Below are 23,943 nucleotides of genomic sequence, written 5' to 3' on the forward strand. Positions count from 1 at the left end.
TATCCTGACACTTTACTGAATTCCTGTACAAGTTCTAGCAGATTTGGAGTGGAGTCTTTTGGGTTTTCCACATATAGTACCATATCATCTGCGAAGAGTGATAGTTTGACTTCTTCTTTGCCAATTTGGATGCCTTTAATTTCTTTTTGTTGTCTGATTGCTGAGGCTAGGACTTCTAGTACTATGTTGAATAACAGTGGTGACAATGGACTATCCCTGCCGTGTTCGTGACCTTAGTGGAAAAGCTTTCAGTTTTTCTCCATTGAGAATGATATTTGTAGTGGGTTTTTCATAGATGGCTTTGATAATATTGAGGTATGTGCCCTCTATCCCTACACTTTGAAGAGTTTTAGTCAGGAAGGGATGCTGTACTTTGTCAAATGCTTTTTCAGCATCTATTGAGAGTATCATATGGTTCTTGTTCTTTCTTTTATTAATGTATTGTATCACATTGATTGATTTGCGGATGTTGAACCAACCTTGCAGCCCTGGAATAAATCCCACTTGGTTGTGGTGAATAGTCCTTTTAATGTACTGTTGGATCCTATTGGCCAGTATTTTGGTGAGAATTTTCGCATCTGTTCATCAAGGATATTGGTCTGTAATTCTCTTTTTTGATGGGATTCTTGTCTGGTTTTGGGATCAAGGTGATGCTGGCCTCATAAAATGAGTTTGGAAGTTTTCCTTCCATTTCTATTTTTTGGAACAGTTTCAGGAGAATAGGAATTAATTCTTCTTTAAATGTTTGGTAGAATTCCACTGGGAAGCCGTCTGGCCCTGGACTTTGTTTGGAGATTTTTGATGACTGTTTCAATCTCCTTACTGGTTATGGGTCTGTTCAGGTTTTCTATGTCTTCCTGGTTCAGTTGTGGCAGTTTATATGTCTCTAGGAATGCATCCATTTCTTCCAGATTGTCGAATTTGTTGGCGTAGAGTTGCTGATAGTATGTTCTTAGAATTGTCTGTATTTCTTTGGTGTTGGTTGTAATCTCTCCTCTTTCATTCATGATTTTATTTATTTGGGTCCTTTCTCTTTTCTTTTTGATAAGTCTGGCCAGGGGTTTATCAATCTTATTAATTCTTTCAGAGAATCAGCTCCTAGTTTCATTGATTTGTTCTATTGTTTTTTTAGTTTCTATTTCATTGACTTCTTCTCTGATCTTTAGGATTTCTATTCTCCTGCTGGGTTTATGCTTTCTTTGTTGTTCTTTCTCCAGCTCCTTTAGGTGTAGGGTTAGGTTGTGTATTTGAGACCTTTCTTGTTTCTTGAGAAAGGCTTGTACCGCTATATATTTTCCTCTCAGGACTGCCTTTGTTGTGTCCCACAGATTTTGAACCGTTGTGTTTTCATTATCATTTGTTTCCAAGAATTTTTTCAATTCTTCTTTAATTTCCTGGTTGACCCATTCATTTTTTAGAAGGATGCTGTTTAGTCTCCATGTATTTGGGTTCTTTCCAAATTTCCTCTTGTGATTGAGTTCTAGCTTCAGAGCATTGTGGTCTGAAAATATGCAGGGAATGATCCCAATCTCTTGATACTGGTTGAGACCTGATTTATGACCGAGGATGTGGTCTATTCTGGAGAATGTTCCATGTGCACTAGAGAAGAATGTATATTCTGTTGCTTTGGGATGGAATGTTCCTAATATATCTGTGATGTCCATCTGGTCCAGTGTGTCATATAAGTCCTTTATTTCCTTGTTGATCTTTTGCTTAGATGATCTGTCCATTTCAGTGAGGGGAGTGTTAAAGTCCCCTACTATTATTGTATTATTGTCGATGTATTTCTTTGATTTTGTTATTAATTGGTTTATATAGTTGGCTGCTCCCATGTTAGGGGCATAGATATTTAAAATTGTTAGATCTTCTTTTTGGACAGACCCTTTGAGTACGATATAGTGTCCTTCCTCATCTTTTATTATAGTCTTTGGCTTAAAATCTAATTGATCTGATATAAGGAATGCCACCCCAGCTTTCTTCTGATGTCCATTAGCACAGTACATTGTTTTCCACTGCCTCACTTTAAATCTGGAGGTGTCTTCGGGTCTAAAATGAGTTTCTTGTAGGCCCCATATTGATTGGTTTTGTTTTTTATCCATTCTGACACACTGTGTCTTTTGATGGGGGCATTTAACCCATTTACATTCAGGATAACTATTGAGAGATACGAATTTAGTGGCATTGTATTGCCTGTAAGGTGACTGTTATTGTATATTCTCTCTCTTCCTTTCTGGTCTACCTCTTTTAGGCTCTCTCTTTGCTTAGAGGACCCCTTTCAATATTTCCTGTAAAGCTGGTTTGATGTTTGCAAATTCTTTCAGTTTTTGTTTGTCCTGGAAGCTTTTTATCTCTCCTATTTTCATTAATAGCCTAGCTGGATATAGTATTCTTGGCTGCATGTTTTTCTCATTTAGTGCTCTGAATATATCATGCCAGTTCTTTCTGGCCTGCCAGGTCTCTGTGGATAAGTCTGCTGCCAATCTAATGTTTTTACCCTTGTATGTTACAGACTTCTTTTCCCAGGCTGCTTTCAGGATTTTCTCTTTGTCGCTAAGACTTGTAAATTTTACCATTAGGTGACGGGGTACGGACCTATTCTTACTGATTTTGAGGGGTGCTCTCTGCACCTCCTATATTGATGCTTGTTCCTTTGCCATTTTAGGGAAATTCTCTACAATAATTCCCTCCAATATACCTTCTGCTCCTCTCTCTCTTTCTTCTTCTTCTGGTATCCCAATTATTCTAATGTTGTTTCATCTTATGGCGTCACTTATCTCTCAAATTCTCCTCCTGTGGTCCAGTATTTGTTCATCTCTTTTTTGCTCAGCTTCTTTTTTCTCTATCATTTGGTCTTCTGTATCACTAATTCTTTCTTCTGCCTCATTTATCCTAGGAGTAAGAGCCTCCATTTTTGATTGTTCCTCATTAATAGCTTTTTTGATTTCAGCTTGGTTAGATTTTAGTTCTGTTATTTCTCCAGAAAGGGCTTTTATTTCTCCAGAGAGGGTTTCTCTAATATCTTCCATGCCTCATTCGAGCCCGGCTAGCACCTTGAGAATCATCATTCTGAACTCTAGATCTGACATATTACCAATGTCCATATTTATTAGGTCCCTAGCCTTCGGTACTGCCTCTTGTTCTTTTTTTTTTTGTGGTGAGTTTTCCGCCATGTCATTTGTCCAGATAAGAATATATGAAGGAGCAAATAAAATACTAAAAGGGTGGCAAATACCCCCAGGAAAATGCACTTTAACCAAATCAGAAGAGACCCCAAATCATGGGGGGGGAGAAAGAGTATAAAAAGAAGTTCAGAGGGATGCCTGGGTGGCTCAGTTGGTTGGACGACTGCCTTCGGCTCAGGTCATGATCCCAGAGTCCCGGGATTGAGTCCTGCATCGGGTTCCCAGCTCCATGGGGAGTCTGCTTCTCCCTCTGACCTTCTCCTTGCTCATGCTCTCTCTCACTGTCTCTCTCTCAAATAAATAAATAAAATCTTAAAAAAAAAAAAAAGAAAAGTTCAGAAAAAAAAAGAAAATAAAGGAAATATATAAAGAAGGAAAAAAATATATATATATATATATTAGACTGGTGACTAAAACACGGTCACCCACTTAACTTTGGGAGTATTTTGGTATCTTAGAAGAAACTACCTCCCACAATTTTAAAGAATGAAAAACATGTATAAGGGTAAACACAATGAAGGAATGGAATATGCCTATAAAGATGAAAAAAAATTAATTTCTAATAAAGGAGTTGATAAAGTATGTTGGGAGAATAAAGAAAAAGAAAGTGGAGAGAATTTTCTCAGTCTGGAGACTAGAACAAGCCTGGAGCTAGATTTAGGGTATATTTTTATATATTAGAAGAAGTTGTACCCCAAATTTTTTAGAAGAAAAAACCCTATGTGTATACAAAACAAAGTTAGATACAATGAAGGATAAAATATAACTATAATAATGAAGGTTCAAAAAAGATTATTATTTTTTTTTAATGTAAGGTATTGTTAAGATCAAGTAGTTAAAAAACATTAGAGAGGAAAGGGTAAAGGCTAAAGTAAAATTTAGCAGAAGAAAAAAATAAAATTTAAAAAATTAACTGTAAGACTAAAGAACCATGGGGAGAAAGCAATGAATTCCATGCTTTGCTTTCTCCTCCTCTGGAATTCCACTGTTCTCCTTGTTAAGTGAACTTGGTCTTGGCTGGATTTCTTATTGATCTACTGGGTGCGGGGCCTGTTGTAGTGATTCTCAAGTGTCTTTGCCCGAGACAGAATTGCACCGCCCTTACCAGGGGCCAGGCTGAGTAATCCGCTCAGGTTCGCTTTTGGGAGCTTTTGTTCCCTGAATTCTTTCTGTAGAGTTCTGGAGGACAGGAATGAAAATGGCGACCTCCCAACCTCCAGCCCAGAGGAGCTGAGACTTCGGGGCCCTACTCCTCAGTGCGCCCTCAGAGAAAAGCGCTGAATCACTCCTGTCTCCCTGGCCTCCAGCTGCGCTCCGAGCTCACCCAGCCTGTGACCAGTTCGAGGTAACCCCGAGCTGAGAGCACACTCCTGGGCTCTGTCTCTAGTAGCCGGCTTCCCTGCTCTAGTACTTGTGAGTTCTGCGACACTCAGACACCCCTGATCCTTCTGTGACCCTGCGGAACCTGGGGCCACACTGACCCCACATGGGCTTCACCCCCATTTAGCCTCTGGAGCGATGTCCCTCAGTGGAGCAGACTTTTAAAAGTCCTGATTTTGTGCTCTGTTGTTCCGCCGCTTGCCGGGAGCCGGCCCCTCCTCCCGCAGTCTACCTTCCCATCTCTTTGGATTCACTTCTCCGCCGGTCCTACCTTTCAGAAAGTCGTCGATTTTCTGTTTCTAGAATTGTTGCTCTTCTTCTCTTCAATCTCCTGTTGGATTTGTGGCATTTGCAATGGTTTGATAAGCTATCTAGCTGATCTCCTGCTACCTGATGTCGTCTCAGCCTGCTCTTTCTCTGCCATCTTGACTCCTCCCCCTGGTTGTCTTTTAATGTTAGCATCTATTAATGATCAGTGCCTACATCCTAACGTTAATTCAGTAGGGTTGCAAATGGTGATATTCTAATTACATTATTTTTTTCATTTACTAATTGGGATACTTTTATAAAGAAATAATTCCACTCATCTCCTATTTGTTTTCCCAGTGGATGAATTCATATAGATAGTATAATCAGGATAAATGTCAGTTTCTTTTATTTGCTAGTTTTGAAGATAATGAATTGGTTCCTTATCACTCCTTGAAGGTAACCAATTAGTTTCTGTTTTTCAAGTAGCATTATTAATTAATGGGTTTAAATATATTGTTTGACTTGATGAGTTTTATAAATTGTACTTGTTATCATTTTGAGAGCTCAGACTTGTCTTATGTTTGGGAGCCTCTACAAGTTGGCTCCTTTTTCTGTTGTGATTTCAGTAGTCTTGGGTAGCTTCCCTGCTATTTAGTATGACAAATATCTTTCATGCTTATCTTGTACATTTCCTTCCTCAGACCTGGAATTAGCCATTTCTTCAATAAGCTCTAGTTTCTTTTAATGGAAAACGGTATTTTAAGCCCAAGTTTGGGAGCTAGGGATAGTGTGTTGTTCTTACTGGATTGGTCATTGTTTTAGTAGAATGAGCTAGAGATTTTATATATTTATGTTTTCAGAGTGAGTTCACATTGTTACTTCTAACTTGAATTCAGGATACAGGGTTTTAAATTTAATCTCTTCTGTATTACATCTGTATCTCCTCTTTTTCATACCAAAAGTCCTAGTTTGCTGGTACGTGGGACCACAGTAAAATATAATTTGTCCCATAATTACTTGCTTACTTTATTTCACAGTACATACCTAATGGTCTGAGAATAATCATACTAATACTACTACAACTAATATAAATTTATGAGAACATTCAGAAAATTTTTTGCCCATGTTCTTACCACTTCTTTCCTTTCCATTTTTAAATAGCTGTACTTTATTTACATTACTGGAGCATAAAGTCATTACATATAATGTTCTCTCTCTTTTAATCCTTATCTAGTCATCCATGGGTTTTTGGTTTTGCACTTAGTCGAACTGTTTCTTTAATATGGGGATTTAGAGAGATTCAAAACTGTAGTGCCAGAATCAGGGATGCTGTATTCATGGTCATAGTTTTTAAAGCTGTCTGCCCAACATGGGGCTTGAACTCATGACCGTGAGATCAAGAGTCTTATGCTCTACTGACTGAGCCAACCAGGTGCCCCGATAAACACTTAAGTTTGAATCAACCCTCTACAGCTAAACATGAAACATGACAATCTTGAGTCTATCTCCAGCTCACTGTAATTGCTTTTCTGCTTTCTGTGCTTTCTTAATTTTAAAAATATCTTCCAGACAGGGCATCAGTCATATTGACTGCTTATGCTTTTCCTTGTCTGTACTGTTCCCTTTTTGATGACTTTTGGATCAGTTCTACTTTTTTTTTTTTTTTCAAATTTAGCTTTTTTTAAGAATAAAAATGAAGTCTTCTCAATGTATGTTTTTCAAGTTTCAACCTTAAAGCTGACTGATTTAAACTTGACTGAAACAATTCACTTTAGGAAGGAGACTACTGGCCTGTTTATCCTTGAAGTTGAGAAATTCCAAGTCCTTTAGGACTCTTCTTTATCTTTTCTGCTCTTTCTTAGCTTGAATTTTTAAGTTCTTATCACTTCTTTCTTTATTACACAGTGTTCTTTAAAAAAGCAAAAAGACCAAAAAGCAAACAACAAAAAATAAAACATTGAACCATGGTCATCTCCCTCTTGTCTGGTGTCACAGTCTCTCTAAATTGGCCACTTGGACCATTGCATAGCCTTTTAGCTCATGTTTCTGTGCTTTTCTTTGTGCCTTCCTATTACCTTAGATTAAAACAGAGATCTTTTTCTAGAGATTTCCAGACCTTGAGCCCATTACCACACATTATAAAAGTCTTCATTTTTACATCCCTTAGTTATCTATAATGTTCTTCCCCATCTCATGTTTGGCTCTTCATTATGCTTGTATTAAAACTTTTCACCATGTTCTTTACCGCAGCCATTCCCACCTGAATTCTACTTGATCATTTCCTGAAACATGGCATGTATATTTTAAGAATATTTTAAAGAGTTATTAGATTTCAGAATTCACCTTATCTGGGGAATGCCTGAAGATAGCATTAAGACCAAGAACTCAAGGTTGAGAAGAGAGCAAATCTTAAAAGTACTTATCACAAGGGCTAGTATCCAAAATCTATAAAGAACTTATCAAACTCAACACCCAGAGACCAAAGAATCCAGTCAAGAAATGGGCAGAGGACATGAACAGACATTTCTGCAAAGAAGACATCCAGATGGCCAATAGACAGATGAAAAAATGCTCCACATCACTCGCCATCAGGGAAATACAAATCAAAACCACAATGAGATATCACCTCACAGCAGTCAGAATGGCTAAAATTAACAAGTCAGGAAATGACAGATGCTGGCAAGGATGCAGAGAAAGGGGAACCCTCCTACACTGTCGGTGGGAATACAAGCTGGTGCAACCACTCTGGAAAACAGAATGGAGGTTTCTCAAAAAGTTGAAAATAGAGCACCCCTATGACCCAGCAATTGCATTACTGGGTATTTACCCTGAAGATACAAACATAGTGATCTGAAGGGGCACGTGCACCCGAATGTTTATAGCAGCAATGTCCACAGTAGCCAAACTATGGAAAGAACCCAGATGTCCATCAACAGATGAATGGATAAAGGAGATGTGATATATATATATATACACATACATACACACACACACACACACACACACACACACACACACACACAATGGGATACTATGCAGCCATCAAAAGAAATGAAATCTTGCCATTTTCGATGACGTGGATGGAACTAGAGGGTATTATGCTTAGTGAAATTAGTCAATCAGAGAAAGACAATTATCATATGATCTCCCTAATATGAAGAAGTTGAGAGGCAACATGCGGGGTTTGGGGCATAGGAAAAGAATAAATGAAACAAGATGGTATCGGGAAGGAGACAGACCATAAGAGATTCTTAAATCTCACAAAACAAACTAAGGGTTGCTGGGGGGAGGGGGAGAGGGAGAGGGTGGTGGGCTTATGGACATTGGGAAAGGTATGTGCTATGAAGTGTATAAACCTGGCAATTCACAGACCTGTACCCCTGGGGCTAATAATATATTATATGTTAATTTAAAAAAAAATTTTTTTTAAAGTACTTATCACAAGACAAAACTTTGTAACTGTGTATGTTGATGGATATTAAGGAGACTTACTGTAATGGTCATTTCACAATGTATACAAATATTGAATCCCTATGTTAAACACCTGAAAGTAATATAATGTTAATGTCAATTAGACCTCCATAAAAAGAAAAAAAGGCCAAGAACTCATTGAGAGATTCTTGATCATGAAGTTTGTAGAGGATAGCATTAAACATGTCTAATGGAAGGTGATAGTAGACTTCAAATTAATCTTGCTAGCTTACATGAATATCACCAGCCAAGGTTCTCTGTCTTTCCTCTCCTTTGTGCTTTTTTCTTTAGGGCATTGTCACTTAACATTTCTCCCTTCACTACACACCACATTTTAAAATTTCTTTATCTTAACATTATTTCTTGGCCTGATTATGTCCTGACTAGTACTTCGAACTAAGTTCATTTGGGGAGGAAAACCTAGCTGCATGAATATGAGAGATGTCTTAGTATATGCAAGTTTAGATTTTAAAAAGTCTGTTTTTTTCTTGGTATTTTGCAATAACTGCATAATTGCATTTGGTGTTTTCAACTTCTTATTTGCAAATGATCTGCTAACAAAGCATCTTATAGCTAAAATATGTATTGACACATTTTCCTTCATTTACCTCTTCAGTCAATAGGATATATTTTAATAACTTTAAAAGGCTGCTGAAAATGCAGGTATAACACTTTATTTTCATAACCTTGGTCTGTCACATTAGCATTTTTGTAGAAAATCAGAAGGACTGAATTTTCTTCTTCTGCATCTCATTGCTTTATTTTAGCTGAGTTGAGTCTACTTTTATTGATGATTACCTGCTTCTTCTACTTCTTACAAATACAATGTCTTGCTTCAGAATTTTAACTGGAATCTCAGTCCACTTTTCCTATCAATTAAAAATATTAATATCACATTGGGTAATATTCAATTATCATTGTAGTATTCCTGATTGACTGAAATTTGCAATAAGGTTTTGTGCTGTGTCAAATTATTTATAAGCATTTCTCTATGTAGACATGCTTAAGTCACTAAGTATTTATTACTGCTTCTTGTTTATAGTAGTACCTGATAACTTTATCATGACAGTATCTATATGTACAGATTTCATATTTTCATGGACTGAAATGTTAATTCTGATAATATTGCCTGTCTTTAAATATCATATAATTAAGTTTGATTTTACATGAATTTAAAAGCCTGCAATTAAGTATGAGTATTATATATCTTATTTAAAATATATTCAGTCATGTTTATTGAGCTACTACCATATGCCAAGCCCAGCACTAAATATCATAAATAAATGAAATCACTTTAATATTAACTTATAGGTTACATCTTTCCTATGTTTAAAATTATCTTCCACATTTATAGTTTGCAAGTATGTTAAGTGTCAGCCACAAATTCTAAATAACCAGATTTGGAATTTATTTATGATTAGTGTCTCTCATTCTTTTTATCTGCTGTTCTTGTGAAAAACTCCATGACTTGCTCTTCAGGATCAAGGATAGCCACTATTTATTGCGGTCTCCTCTGTCCTCTGCATATAAGTATGTTGTTATTATTTTTATTAAAGATTTTATTTATTTATTTGACAGAGATCACAAGTAGACTGAGAGCCAGACAGCGGGGTTGGGTGGGGGGTGAAGCAGGCTCCCCACTGAGCAGGGAGCCCAATGTGGAACTTGATCCCAGGTCCCTTAGATCATGACCTGAGCTGAAGGCAGAGGTTTAACCCACTGAGCCACCCAGGTGCCCCTGTCATTTTTAAATCATATGGCAATCCTGCAGCACAGGTGAATAAATCCACATCTTAGAGATGAGAAAACCACAGTTCCAAGGGGTTATCTTGACCCAGACTCAAGAGCTCTCTATCACCAAAACCAGGAGTCAGCCCCTATTATGTGCTGCTTCTGCTATGTAGCATTGCTCCGTGGCTATTGTACTGGGTCAAGTCCAAGTTAGAATTAAATTCTGAACCTAACTCTATCAAATACTTTTAAGCCTATAGGTATTTTGGATTTTAATGCTGTCATCTTATTATATTTTAAAAGTGATATAAGTTGGACCCTTTCTATTCATGACATAATACTGTTTTCAAAACATTTCATGTAACATCATAGAAGAAACTTAAAGTTTTCCTTTTTTTCTCCTGTACCAATGCAGAAACTGGCAAAGATGTTTGTGTTTGTATAGTTTTTGTGGTGAGGAAATAGTTTAGTTTGTATTTGGTTCGTTTTGGGATGTTTTTACATTTACACCTATAGAGTATACTGTCTATTTTTAGTACTACTCAATCAATACAAGAATGAAGCATCTTTAAAAGAAGTCAGTTTATTAACACCCTTGCCTTCCAGATTTCCTCAGTCATGCTAAGTAAGATTTCCCAGATCATCAGCACAAGCTCCTTTTTCATCCCTAGGTTAACAGGCTCCATTGACATTTGCATAATTTGTCTCTTCAGTTCCTTCACCTAATTCTCACTCCTTAGCTCTCTGAGGAGCCTTCCACTACACTTGAGGTTCCTAATGCCCTGTGGTTCTTCTCATTCATGCCCTCTGATCACATTGAGGAAAAGCTGGGACGTTCATGGAAAAGTGGAAAAGAACTATTGATTCCCTGTGGTAGCAAAGCAGGGTGTCTTGCAGAAACCTTGGTTTTTAGAGTCAGACAGACCTGGATTTGAAACTATAGCTCTATCACTCAGTAACTTTGGGATCAAAGACATTGTAAACCATCTGACCCTCATTTTCCTTATCTCTAGAACATAGGTTGTAATACCAAATGTTGGAGTATTAAAAAGATGGAATAAAATAATGTATGAAAAGTGATTAGCATAGTACCCTTCTTCTTATTTTTGGTGGGATTACTCTATTGAAACCTACACACACTCAAATATTTTTTAGTCTTTATTATTTTTCTTTTTATTTATATATATTTATATTTTTATTATTTAAATTCAATTAGCATATAATGTATTATTGGTTTCAGAGGTGGAGGTCAGTGATTCATCAGTCTTACATAATAGCCAGTGCTTATTACATCACATGCCATCCTTAGTGTCCATCATCCAGTTACCACAACTCCCCATCCACTTCCCCTCCAGCAACCCTCAGTTTGTTGCATATGGTTAAGACTCTCTAATGGTTTGTCTTCCTTTCTGATTTTTGTCTTGTTTTATGTTTTCTTCTTTCCCCTGTGATCTTCTGTTTTATTTCTTAAATTCCACATATGAGTGAGATCATATGGTAGTTGTCTTTCTCTGATTGACTTACTTGCTTAACATAATAACCTCCTAGTTCCATCCACGTCATTGCAAAGGTAAAATTTCAATTTTTTGATGGCCAAGTAGTATCCCATTGTGTGTGTGTGTGTGTGTGAGTGTGTGTGTGTGTGTGTGTGTGTGTGTGTATATATATATGTATATATATATATACCACATCCTCTTTATCCATTCATCTGTCCATGGACATCTGGGCTCTTTCCACAGTTTGAATATTGTGGACATTGCTACTGTAAACATTGGGGTGCAGGTGCCCCTTCAGATCACTACATTTGTATCTTTGGGGTAGATACCTACTAGTGCAATTGCTGGGTCATAGGGTATCTCTATTTTCAACGTTTTGAGGAACCTGCATACTGTTTTCCGGAGTGGCTGCACCAGCTTGCATTCCCACCAACAGTGTAAGAGGGCTCCCCTTTCTCTGCATCCTCATCAACATCTGTCATTTCCTGACTTGCTAATTTTAGTCTTTCTGACTGGTGTGGGATGGTATCTCATTGTGGTTTTGATTTGTATTTCCCTGATGCTGAGTGATATGGCACATTTTTTTCATGTGTCTGTTGACCATTTGTATGTCTTCTTTGGAGAAATGTCTATTCATGTCTTCTGCCCATTTGTTTTCTTTTTTTTTTTTTAAGATTTTATTTATTTATTTGACAGAGAGAGACACACACAGAGAGAGGAAACACTGGTAGGGGGAGTGGGAGAGGGAGAAGCAGATTCCCCACCGAGCAGGGAGCCCGATGTGGGGCTCGATCCCAGGACCCTGAGACCATGACCTGAGCTGAAGGCAGACGCTTAACCGACTGAGCCACCCAGGTGCCCCTTCTGCCCATTTCTTAATTGGATTCTTTGTTCTTTGGGTGTTGAGTTTGATAAGTTCTTTATAGATTTTGGATACTAGCCCTTTGTATCCCATTGTGTTGGTTATCTTTTGGTTTTGTTTACTGTTTCCTATGTTGTGCAAAAGCTTTTTATCTTGATGAAGTCCCAATAGTTCATTTTTGCCTTTGGATCCCTTGCCTTTGGAGATGTGTCTAGCAGGAAATTGCTGAAGCCAAGGTCAAAGAGGTTACTGCCTGTGTTCTCTAGGATTTTGATGGATTCCTGTCTCATATTTAAGTATTTCATCCATTTTGAGTCTCTTTTTGTGTACAGTGTAAAAAAATGGTCCAGTTTTCATTCTCCTGCAGGTGGCTTTCCAGTTTTCCCAACACTATTTGTGGAAGAGACTGTCTTTTTTCCACTGGATATTCTTTCCTGCTTTGTTGAAGATTAGTTAACCATATAATTGAGGGTCCATTTTTGGGTTCTCTGTTCTGTTCCTTTGATCTATGTGTCTGTTTCTGTGCCAGTACCCTACTGTCTTGAGGATTACAGCTTTGTAATAAAGCTTGAAGTCCGGAATTGTGATGCCACCAGCTTTGATTATCTTTTTCAACTTTCCTTTGGCTGTTCGGGGTCTTTTCTTGTTCCATACAAATTTTAGGATTCTTTGTTCCATATCTGTGAAAAAAGCTGATGGTGTTTTGTTAGGGATTGCATTGACTATATAGATTGCTCTAGGTAGCATGGATATTTTCCCAATATTTGTTCTTCCAATCTGTGAGCATGGAATGTTTTTCCATTTCTTTGTGTCTTCTCAATTTTTTTTATGAGTGTTTTATAGTTTTCTGAGTACAGATCCTTTGCCTCTTTGGTTAGGTTTATTCCTAGGTATCCTATGGCTTTTAGTCCAATTGTTAAATGGGATTGGCTCCTTAACTTTCTTTTTCTTTTGTCTTGTTGTTATTGTATAGAAGTGGAACTGATTTCTGTCTGCTGATTTTATATTCTGCCACTTTGCTGAATTCCTGTATGAGTTTTAGCAATTTTGGGGTAGAATCTCTTGGGTTTTCCACATAGAGTGTCATGTCATCTGCAAATAGTAAGAGTTTGACTTCTTTGCCAATTTGGATGCCTTTTATTTCTTTTTCTTGTCTCGTTGCTGAGGCCAGGACCTCCAGTACTATGTTGAATATGTTGAATAATACTATGTTGAATAGCTGCTGTGTTCCTGACCTTAGGAGAAAAGCTCTAATTTTTTTCCCCATTGAGAATTTTATTCACTCTGGACTATTCATATATGGTTTCTGTGATATTGAGGTATGTTCCCTCTATTCCTGTACTATGAAGAGCTTTTATCAAGAAAGGATGTTGTAATTTGTTAAATGCTTTTTCTGCATCTGTTGAGAAGATCATATGATTCCTGGCCTTTACTTATGTACTGTATCATATAGATTAATTTATGGATATTGAACTGCCCTTGCAATCCAGGAATAAATCCCGCTTGGTCATGGTGCATAATCTTTTTAATGTACTGTTGGATCCTATCGGCTAGTATCTTGGTGAGAAATTTTGAATCCATGTTCATCAGGGATATTGATTTGTACTTCTCCTTTTTAATGGGGTCTTTGGTTTGGGGATCAAGGTAATGGTGGCGTCATAGAAAGAGTTTGGAAGGTTTCCTTCCATTCCTGTTTTTTGAAACAGCTTCAGAAAATTCTTCTTGAAATTGTCTGGTAGAATTCCCCTGGGAAGCCATCCAGCCCTGGACTCTTGTTTGTTGGGAGGTTTTTGATTACTGGTTCAATTTCCTTACTGGTTATGGGTCTGTTCAGGTTTTCTATTTCTTCCTGTTACAGTTTTGGTAGTTTTTATGTCTCTGGTAATGCATCCCTTTCTTACAGATTGACTAATTTGTTGGCATATAGTTGCTCATTGCATGTTCTTATAAGTGTTTGTATTTCTTCGGTATTGGTTGTGATCACTCCTCCTTCATTCATGGTTTTATTAATTTGGGTCCTTTCTCTTTTCTTTTTGATAAGTCTGGCTGGAGGTTTATTGATCTTATCAATTCTTTCAAGGAACCAGCTCCTAATTTTGTGGTCCGGTGTGTCATTCTAAGCCCTTGTTTCCTTGTCAATCTTTTGCTTAGATGATCTCTCCATTTCAGTGAGTGGGGTGTTAAAGTCCCTACTACTATTGTATTATCACCAATGTGTTTCTTTAATTTTGTTATTAATTGATTTATACAATTGGCTGCTCCTGTGTTAGGGGCATAAATATTTACAATATTTAGATCTTCTTATTGGAGAGACCCTTTAATTATGATATAGTGACCTTTTTCTTATTACAGTCTTTGGTTTAATATCTGTTTTGTCTGATATAAGGGTTGCTTTCTTTTGATATCCATTAACAGGATAAATGGTTTTCCACCCCCTCACTTTCAACTGGAGGTGTCTTTGAATCTAAAATGAGTATCTCACAGACAGCATATCAATAGGTTTTGCTTTTTTACCCAATCTGATATCCTTTATCTTTTGATTTGGGCATTTAACCCATTTACACTCAGAATAACTATTGAAAAATAGGTATTTAGTACCATTGTATTACCTGTAAAGTCACTGTTTTTGTATATTGTGTTTTTTCCTTCTGGGCTCTCTGTTTGCTAAAAGATCCCTTTTAATATTTCTTGTAGGCCTGTTTTGGTGATCACAAATTATTTTGTGATCATAATAATGGAATTTTTTTGTTTGTCCTGGAAGATTTTTATCTCTTCTATTTTGTATAACATCCTTGCTGGATAAAGTATTCTTGGCTGTATATTTTTCTTTTTTAAAATTTTTGTGTATTTATTTAAGACAGAGCACGAGCTGGGTGGGGGACAGACAGAGTTGGAACCTGAGTCTCCATTGAGCAGGGAGCTCTGTCTGGGACTTGATCCCAGCAATCTGAGATCATGACCAGCTAAATATTTTTCTCTTTTAGCACCTTGAATATATCTTGCCAGTCCCCTTTGGCCTGCCAGTACTCTCTGGATCAGTTTACTGCCAATCTAATGTTTCTACCCTTGTAGGTTAGAGACCTTTTGTCCCAAGCTGCTTTCAGGATTTTCTCTTTGTCTCTGAGATTTTCAAGTTTCCCTATTATATGTCAGGGTGTTGACCTATTTTTATTCACTTTGACAGGGGTTCTCTGCCTCCTGGACTTAGATGCCTGTTTCCTTCCCCAGATTAGGGAAGTTTTCTGTTATAATTTGTTCCATCCAATGTACCTTCTGCCCCTCTCTCTCTTTCCCCTTATTCTGGGATCCCTATTGTTTTAATACTGTTTTGCTTTATGGTATCACTTCTCTCTCAAAGTCTCCCCTGTGATCCAGTAGTTTTTATCTCTCTTTTTCTCAGCTTCTTTATTCTCCATCATTTGGTCTTCTATATTATTAATTCACTCTTCTGCCTCATTTATCCTAGCATTAGAGCCTCCATTTTCCATTTATTCCATCTCATTAATAGCCTTTTTGATTTCCACATCATTAGATTTTAGTTCTTTTATTTCTCCAAAAAGTGAGTCTCTGGTTTCTTCTATGTTTTTTTCAAACCCAGTTAGTATCTTTATAATTGTTATTCTGAACTCTAGTTCCGACATCTTATGTCCATACTGATTCGGTCCTTGGCAGTCAGAGCTGTCTCTTGTTCTCCTTTTTGAGGTAAGTTTTTCTGTCTTGTCATTTTGTCCATAGAAGAATAGATGAAAGAGAGAACAAAATACTAAGATAGCAACAATGACCCCAGAGAAATATACCCTAAATAAATCAGATGAGATCCAAAACCAGAAAAAAAAAGAAGGAACATAATCAGACAGGTGGGTGGACAGAACAGAGCCATACATTGGATCTTGTGTGTATTTTCATCTGTTTGTTAGAAAACTAGATGCTGGGCATCTGGGTGGCTCAGTCAGTTAAGCGTCTGCCTTCAGCTCAGGTCATAATCCCAGGGTCCTGGGATCAAGCCCTGCATCAGGCTTCCTGCTCAGTGGGGAGCCTCCTTCTCCCTCTCCCTCTGCCACTCCCCCTGCTTCTGCTTGCTCTCTCTCTCAAATAAATAAAATATTTTTTAAAAAGAAGACTAGATGCCAAAATTCTAAATAAATAAAAACTGATATATGTACAAAAATAGTATTAAATACAATGAAAGGATAGAATGTAACTGTAAAAATGAAAATGAAAAGGTAAAAAAGAAAAAAAAAGGAATATAAATAGACAGGTTTTATTTATTTATTTTATAAATTATTATTTTATAAATAAACAGAACAGAGCAATGCACTATATCCCAAGTGTATTTTGGTCAGTTTGTTAGAAGAATCTACATCTCAAAAGTGTAAAGAAAGAAAAGCTTATATATATATTTATACACACACACACACACACACACATATATACACAAAAATAAAATTAAATACATTGAAATCATAGAGTGTTACTGTAAAGATGAAAATTTAAAAAGACTTTAAGAAAACAAAAATTAAAAAAAGAAGAAAAAGAGGGGTGCCTGGGTGGCTCAGTCATTAGGCATTTGCCTTCGACTCAGGTGATGATCTCAGGGTCCTGGGATCGAACCCCACATCGAGCCCCACATCGGGCTCCCTGCTCCTCAGGAAGCCTGCTTCTTCCTCTCCCACTCCCCCTGCTTGTGTTCCCTCTCTCGCTGTGTCTCTCTCTGTCAAAGAAGTAAATGAAATCTATTAAAAAAAAAAAAGAAAAAGAGAAACAATGTAATCAAACAGGTGAGGAGAACAGAGCCATAGACTAGATTCTGGATGTATTTAGGTCTCTCAGAAGAAACTGAATCCCAAAATTATTAAAAAAAAAAATTAAATATATATATATAATTTATATAATATATATGTACAAAAATAAAATTAAATACAACAAAAGGATGGAACGTAACTGTAAAAATGAACATTAAAAAAGACTTTTAAAAAGAGTTGATAAAATAAGAAATTGATTGAAAAAGGAAAGAGAAAAAAAATTAAGATTGAAAGACTAAAGAATCATGGGGGGAAAAACACGAATTCTATATACTATATTCCTGGAGTGCTAGAGTTTTGTTGTTCTCAGTGATTGGTAAACTTGGTCTTGGCTCATTTTTCTTACTGATCTTCTGGGGGAGGGGCTTATTGCTTTGATTCTCAAGTGTGTTTGCATCAGGTGGAATTTCACTGCCCTTGCCAGGGGGCCAGGCAAAGTAAGTCTCTGGATTGCTCTATGTGGCTTTTGTTTCCTGAAGGCTTTTCCATTTCGCTTTTGAGGATGAGAATGAATATGGCACCCTTCCAATCTCCAGTCCCATCTCTGCGAGTTCAGGGCCCCACTCCTTAGTGCAACCTCAGGGAAAAGCAGTCAGTCACTCCTGTCTCTCTGTTCTTCATCCACTCTCTGTGCTGACCCAGCCTGTTACCAAGTGTTTCTTTCTCAGGAACATGACCCTGTTTTGAGTCTCCAAATCCTGCAGATTCCTGCAGCACACACCCGCAGTGCTCTTCCCCAGGAGAGGAAGGGGAATCTCCCCATTTCTGCCACTTCTTGGGCCCTTGCTTATTGATCAGTCACCCAATGGTGTCATGGTTGGGGGTTTATAGCAATTCCAAGCTGAGAGCCCACTCTTGGTCTAGCTGATTACAACCAGCTTCCCACTTCCAATACCTGGGAACTCTGCCACACTCAGGCAACCCTGGTCTTCCTGTGACCCCTCTGATCCTGAGACCACACTCCCACCTAGGATTCTGCCCCACTTCATCACCTGAGCACATTTTAGGCAAGGTCGTCCCTCACAAAATCAGACTTCTAAAAGTTCCAATTTTGCGCTTTGCTGCTATATCACTTTCTGATAGCTGGCTTATGGAGGCTCCTTCCCCGCATGGTTTATCTTCCCATATATCACCTTGGTTTCACTTCTCCACATCTCCTGTCTTGCAGAGAGTGATTGCTTTTCTATTTGTAGAGTTGTAACTATTCTCTTCTTAGACCTCTGTTTGAGTTTGCAAGTGTTCGGAATGATTTGCAGCTGTCTAGTTGAATTCTTGGGACCAGATGAAACTTAGGTCTCCTACTGTGCTGTCCTGGACTCTTTCTTAATCTTTAAACTTCTATGGTATCTTTATGTCATGTAGACATTTTCTTTTCTTAAATGAACTTGAGCTATTTAGTGGAGAAGATAGCAGGTGATCCTCTGACCTTGACTAGCGTTTTCGAGTTATCTGGGATTGACAGTGGAATTTTTCCTGGTACCAATTCTAGTGATGGGATGGTTTCCCCCATACCAACAAGCAATTCTTATATACCAACAGGGTATTGTAATTCTGGTACTATTTACCTAGAGATCTCACAGGTTATGGGCTCCATCCTAAAAGAGTGCACCCCACCCTTACTTCAAATGCCAGTACCAAACCCTTTTGGTACCTGTGTTTCTGACCTACCAGCTACAGTTTGGAAGTTCCCACAACCACCTCCTTGGACTTCAGATGCCAGTCTAAAAAAACAACCTGGACTTCTGACTGGCTGTCTGTAAATCAGAGATTCTTCTAACCCCTCTGGGTTTGATTTATTTGCCAGAGTGGCTCAGAGAACTCAGGGAAACATTTTATTTATTATATCACCAGTTTATTATTAGAGGACATAACTCAGAAACTGCTAGATAGAAGAGATGTATAGCGCAAAGTATGGGGAAAGGGCTCAGAGCCTCTAGGCCCTCTCCAGGCTTCCACTCTCCTGGTAGCTCCGTAAATTCACCAACCTCAAAACTCTCCAAGCCCCACATGTGTAATTACATAGGCATGATTAATTAAATCATTGGCCATTGGTGAATGAGTTATCCTCCAGCCCCTCTTCCCTCTGGGAGGTCTGGGGATGGGACAAAAGTTCTGACCCTCTGAACACTTGGTTGACAACACTTGACAACCAACCCACACCCTTAGGTACTTCACAAAAGTCACCTCATTAACTTAACAAAAGACACCTTTTCACTCTCAGCACTTAGGAAATTCCAAGAGTTTGGGACCTGTGAGCCAGGAGCTGTGGAAGAAGACTAAATATATATGAGAAATATATTTTGGTTATCTGAATAATCATACATATAGATTTCTTATAAATTGCAATCTCATACTTACCCTTTCTTTTAGTGAAACTACAGAGCCTGTTGGGTTGACATAAACTCTTGGAAATCAGGAAGCCTGGGACCCTTCTCCCTGGACCTTGAGCCTAATTTGTAATATACGTGGACTGCCATCTGGCTAGGCTCTTCCTTTTAGGCTTTCTCTGTATGAGTACAGGCCCTATTCAGAGTCAGTTGGCCTCTCAGTTTTCTGCCCAGAGGCTTCCTTTACAAAACTTTAAGCCTTCTGGAAGTATGGTATTTCAACCAGCATTATATTATGCATGTGTATTTAATTCATAGTTTTAAAAGTTTACTGCATACCCACTACCTGCATAGGTTTTGGCTAGCTGCTACATAGGACACATAAAAGAAGTGTAAAATAGATGAGACAGGGTTTTTTTAAGCTTACAGTAAAAAGGAGGATGTTTGTTCAAATATTAGAAGTAGGGACGCCTGGGTGGCTCAGTGGGTTAAGCCTCTGCCTTCAGCCCAGGTCATGATCTCAGGGTTCTGGGATCGAGCCCTGCATCGGGCTCTCTGATCAGCAGGGAGCCTGCCCCCCCTCACCGCTTGCCGCTCTGCCTACTTGGGATCTCTGTCTGTCAAATAAATAAAATCTTTAAAAAAATATATTAGAAGTAAATGAAAGGCTGAATGTCCCAAGCAAGTCATTGGCTAAGTTACAGTGGGGAAGAGTGAACAGAGGAGGTGCGATCAAAGAGAAAGGTTGCCACCCAGCTGGAAGGAATCCAGAAACTGGAATTGCATTTGTTCTAATTCTTCAAGGGTGAATATGATTGGTAGGAAGAACTGAGTCTCTATGTGGATTTCAGGCAAAGGACATAAGTTGTTAAAAGGTAAACTGAGGCATATTTAAAATTTTAAGAGTTTATTTGAGCAAAAATTTATTCTAGTTGGGCAGCGACAAGCTAGAAGTGGTTAGGAAATCTGCTGAGAGGAACCAGGGGATAAGCTTATATAGAGAAAGTGCAGAAGTGAAGAAAGGAAATTATTTGATTGGCTAAAGCTTAAAGCCTAGTTGGCTTTTTGTGGTTGGTATCCTTAGCATTTTGATTTTATGAATGGCCTATTTTTTTATTTCTTAATTCTTCTGCCCAGGTGTTCCTTGTAGCCTTTTCTACCTACAATAAATATGATTTAAAAATTTTATTTCATGAATAGTGACAAATCATATTACTTATCAGGTCTTAATTTTTGTTTTGTTTTAAAACCAGTGCATTATTATTTAAGATTTCTTTCTCTTGGTCATTTGTCTACTTAACAACCTTCAGATCATTTCTGATAGTAAAATATTTCTATAAGACTGTTAACAGGGTTCTAGTTCTTTTCCTTTGCCTACCCTGCCCTACTAATTAGAAGTGTTATGGTAAGTAATTAATCAAAAATTTCAGAATTGGGAAGGGTAGTGGATAGGAGTGAGATTAGCTAAATTGTTTAAAGTCCTTTATTCGTTTTTTTTTTAAATTAAACTTATGATGTTTTTAGGTATTCTGCTAACCATATTATCTTAGTAAAAGGCCACCTTGTTAATTTTTATATATTGAACATATTTGTCTTTAAGTTATTTATAGACTTTCAGAAACAATGTGTTAATGTTAAAATCTTATAATTTCTGTAGCTGTATTCTATATGTGCCACATATTTATATATGTTCTATGTGAGAGAATTATATATGCAAAAATATATAGACATACATTCTTATATGTTGCTGATGTTTAGGGTGATAATTGATGCTCTTCAGTATGATGATGGATTAATATGTAGGCCTGTGTGTGACAACTGAAGAAAAACCAAGGTCTGTATGAACATAAATGATACATTTTTTACAGGTCCTGAGTTGTGTCCGCACAGAATGGGATCTACTGGATGTTTGCTTTGGCACCAAACAGCCTTATCAGGTGTTGACAGTGGAGAACTCCATCAGTGTAGACAAAGAGCCCATGGCTGACAGCTGCATCTATGAATGCGTTCGGAACAAAATCCAATGTATATCAGTAACTAGAATACCACTAAGATCAAAGGCCATTAGCTGCTGCAGGAATATTACTGAAGACAAACTAATTCTGGGCTGTGAAGATTCTTCAGTAATTCTGTATGAAACTCACCGTAGAGTAACTCTCTTAGCCCAGGCTGAACTTTTGCCTTCATTAATAAGTTGCCACCCAAGTGGTGCCATTCTACTAGTTGGCAGCAACCAAGGGGAACTACAGATTTTTGATATGGCTTTATCCCCTATTAACATCCAGCTCTTGGCTGAAGACCGCTCACCCAGGGAGACTCTGCAGTTCAATAAATTCTTTGACATTTCCAGCAGTCTTGTTCAAATGCAGTGGATAGCTCCTCAGGTGGTTTCTCAGAAGCCAGAACGTGGGGACATTTATGATCTCCTCTTCCTCAGGTTTGACAGAGGACCTTTGGGTGCACTTTTGTTTAAACTTGGTAAGTCAAGAAAGATGGTGAGTAAGTAAATTAAAATGTTCATGATGGTGACATTATGATTAAGAGAATAAAACCGTTCTAGAAATGGAGGTTTTCTATGTTATTCCATAAATAAGCTTGGCTTTCAAACATTTCATATAGTTCCTTTTTTTCTTTTTTCAAGTAATCTCTATGCCTGAACTCACAACCTTGAGATCAACTCATGTGCTCTACCAACTGAGCCAGCCAGGTGCCCACATATAGTTTCTTTAAGAAAGCTTTGTGGATGATTTTCTAAACGTTAAGGAACATTAGTGAACAATTTGGAAACTGCATTAATTGTCCATTGTGATGCACAAAAAGCTTAAACTCCCACATTTTATATCCAAAATAAATACATATGTGAATATTTTAAAAGTACTTACTATGCCTGTTAAAAAGTTCTGTTTTGGGGCACCTGGCTGGTTCATTTGGTTAAGCGGCTGCCTTTGGTTTGGGTCATGATCCCAGGTCCTGGGAACGAGCCCCACATCAGGCTCCCTGCTCAGCGGGAAGTCTGCTTCTCTCTCTCCACTACTTGTACTCTCTTGTGTCAAATAAATAAATACATACATACATACATACATACATACATACATAAATTTTTTAAAGTTCTGCGTTGTAGGAATAAAATGTTTTTTTCTATTTTCTATTATTTTAGATAATAGGTATCCATTGCTTCCCAGACTAGAATGTGTAAGACAGATGTTTTAAACAAAGAGAAATTGGGGCACCTGGGTGACTGAGCCGGCTAAGCAGCTGCCTTTGTTTGGCTCAGGTCATGATCCTGGAGTCCTGGGATCGAGTTCCACATTGGGCTCCCAGTTCCACAGGGAGTCTGCTTCTCTCTCTGACCTTCCCCCCTTTCATGCTCTCTCTCTCACTCTCTCTCTCTCAAATAAATAAATAAAATCTTTAAAAAAAAAAAAAAGGATGTGAATGTTTGGAGAATTTGGTTAGAGAGTTGTATAACTTTTTTTTTGTTTCCTTTAGATAAAAATATTGGCAAAGATTTTTCAGTATTATGAAAATCATGTATTAATGTTGCCCATTTCAACCGGGAAACATTTTTTTACTATATTAAATATTTTTAAGTAATCTTTACACCCAACGTAGGGCTTGAACTTACAACCTGAAGATGAAGGGTAGTATGTTCTACTGACTGAGCCAGCAGGCACCCCTCAACCAGAAAACTTTGAAATAAAATTGTGTTAGTATGATTTATTTGTCTTGCAGTTTTGCCTTACCAGCTATGCCCTATAATATTCTTTAGGTAGTTTTGTATAACTTAACATTCTTGAGAGAACCTCACTTAGGTTTAAAAACTAGATTTTAATTAATGCATATTATTGTAACTTGAAACATAGAAAAGTAAATATATTTCTAAGCCCATTACATGATTTGTTTCTGTCATACAAGTTAAGTTTTTAAAGACATTGTAGGATTTGTTAAATAGTTGTCAGTTTACTTTTTTTTTGTAATGTATCTAAACCTCTGAAATTGAACCCATGAAATAAATCTAGTTGAAAGTGACTTGATTAACCTGAAAGATATAATGAATATAATGTAAGGGCTATATTCTTTCCACATAATAAAAATGCAATTAAATATCTTTATAATGTTCATGTTGTCCAAGAAAAAAATGTTTGGAATCTCGTTTATTGTAAACTAATCCAGTTCTACTTTGCCCAGCTACATGTTTAACAGTTGTATGTCTCCATACACAACACTCATTAAAGTGGATGTTAGATGTTTTGCATGTCTGTTAAAACACACACACACACACACACACACACACACACACTCTTTTTCTCTCTCTCTCTCTGTCTCTCTAAATTACCCAGTTACCTGTCAAACAAAAGGCTGTCTGCCCACATATACCTAGCTTTTCTTCAGCCCTCCCTTGTGGGCCTACTCACAACAGCTTTGCAAAAAGCACAGCTTTCT

The 23,943-nt window shown here is 37.6% G+C and overlaps 1 protein-coding gene across 2 annotated transcripts in view; it reads left to right on the forward strand.

Moving 5' to 3' along the window:
* The window catches only part of WDPCP (WD repeat containing planar cell polarity effector), a 363,960-nt gene that overhangs the window by 52,351 nt on the left and 287,666 nt on the right, over positions 1-23,943 (forward strand). For both annotated transcript variants that reach the window (XM_032873803.1, XM_032873802.1), the window contains exon 10: positions 21,369-21,978. In XM_032873803.1, the coding sequence (XP_032729694.1) occupies positions 21,369-21,978 (610 nt within the window). The remainder of the gene's footprint in view (positions 1-21,368; positions 21,979-23,943) is intronic.

The sequence above is a fragment of the Lontra canadensis genome, unplaced genomic scaffold, assembly GCF_010015895.1.
Source record: "Lontra canadensis isolate GAN:19392208 unplaced genomic scaffold, GSC_riverotter_1.0 scaffold50, whole genome shotgun sequence".
Classification (NCBI taxonomy): domain Eukaryota; kingdom Metazoa; phylum Chordata; class Mammalia; order Carnivora; family Mustelidae; genus Lontra; species Lontra canadensis.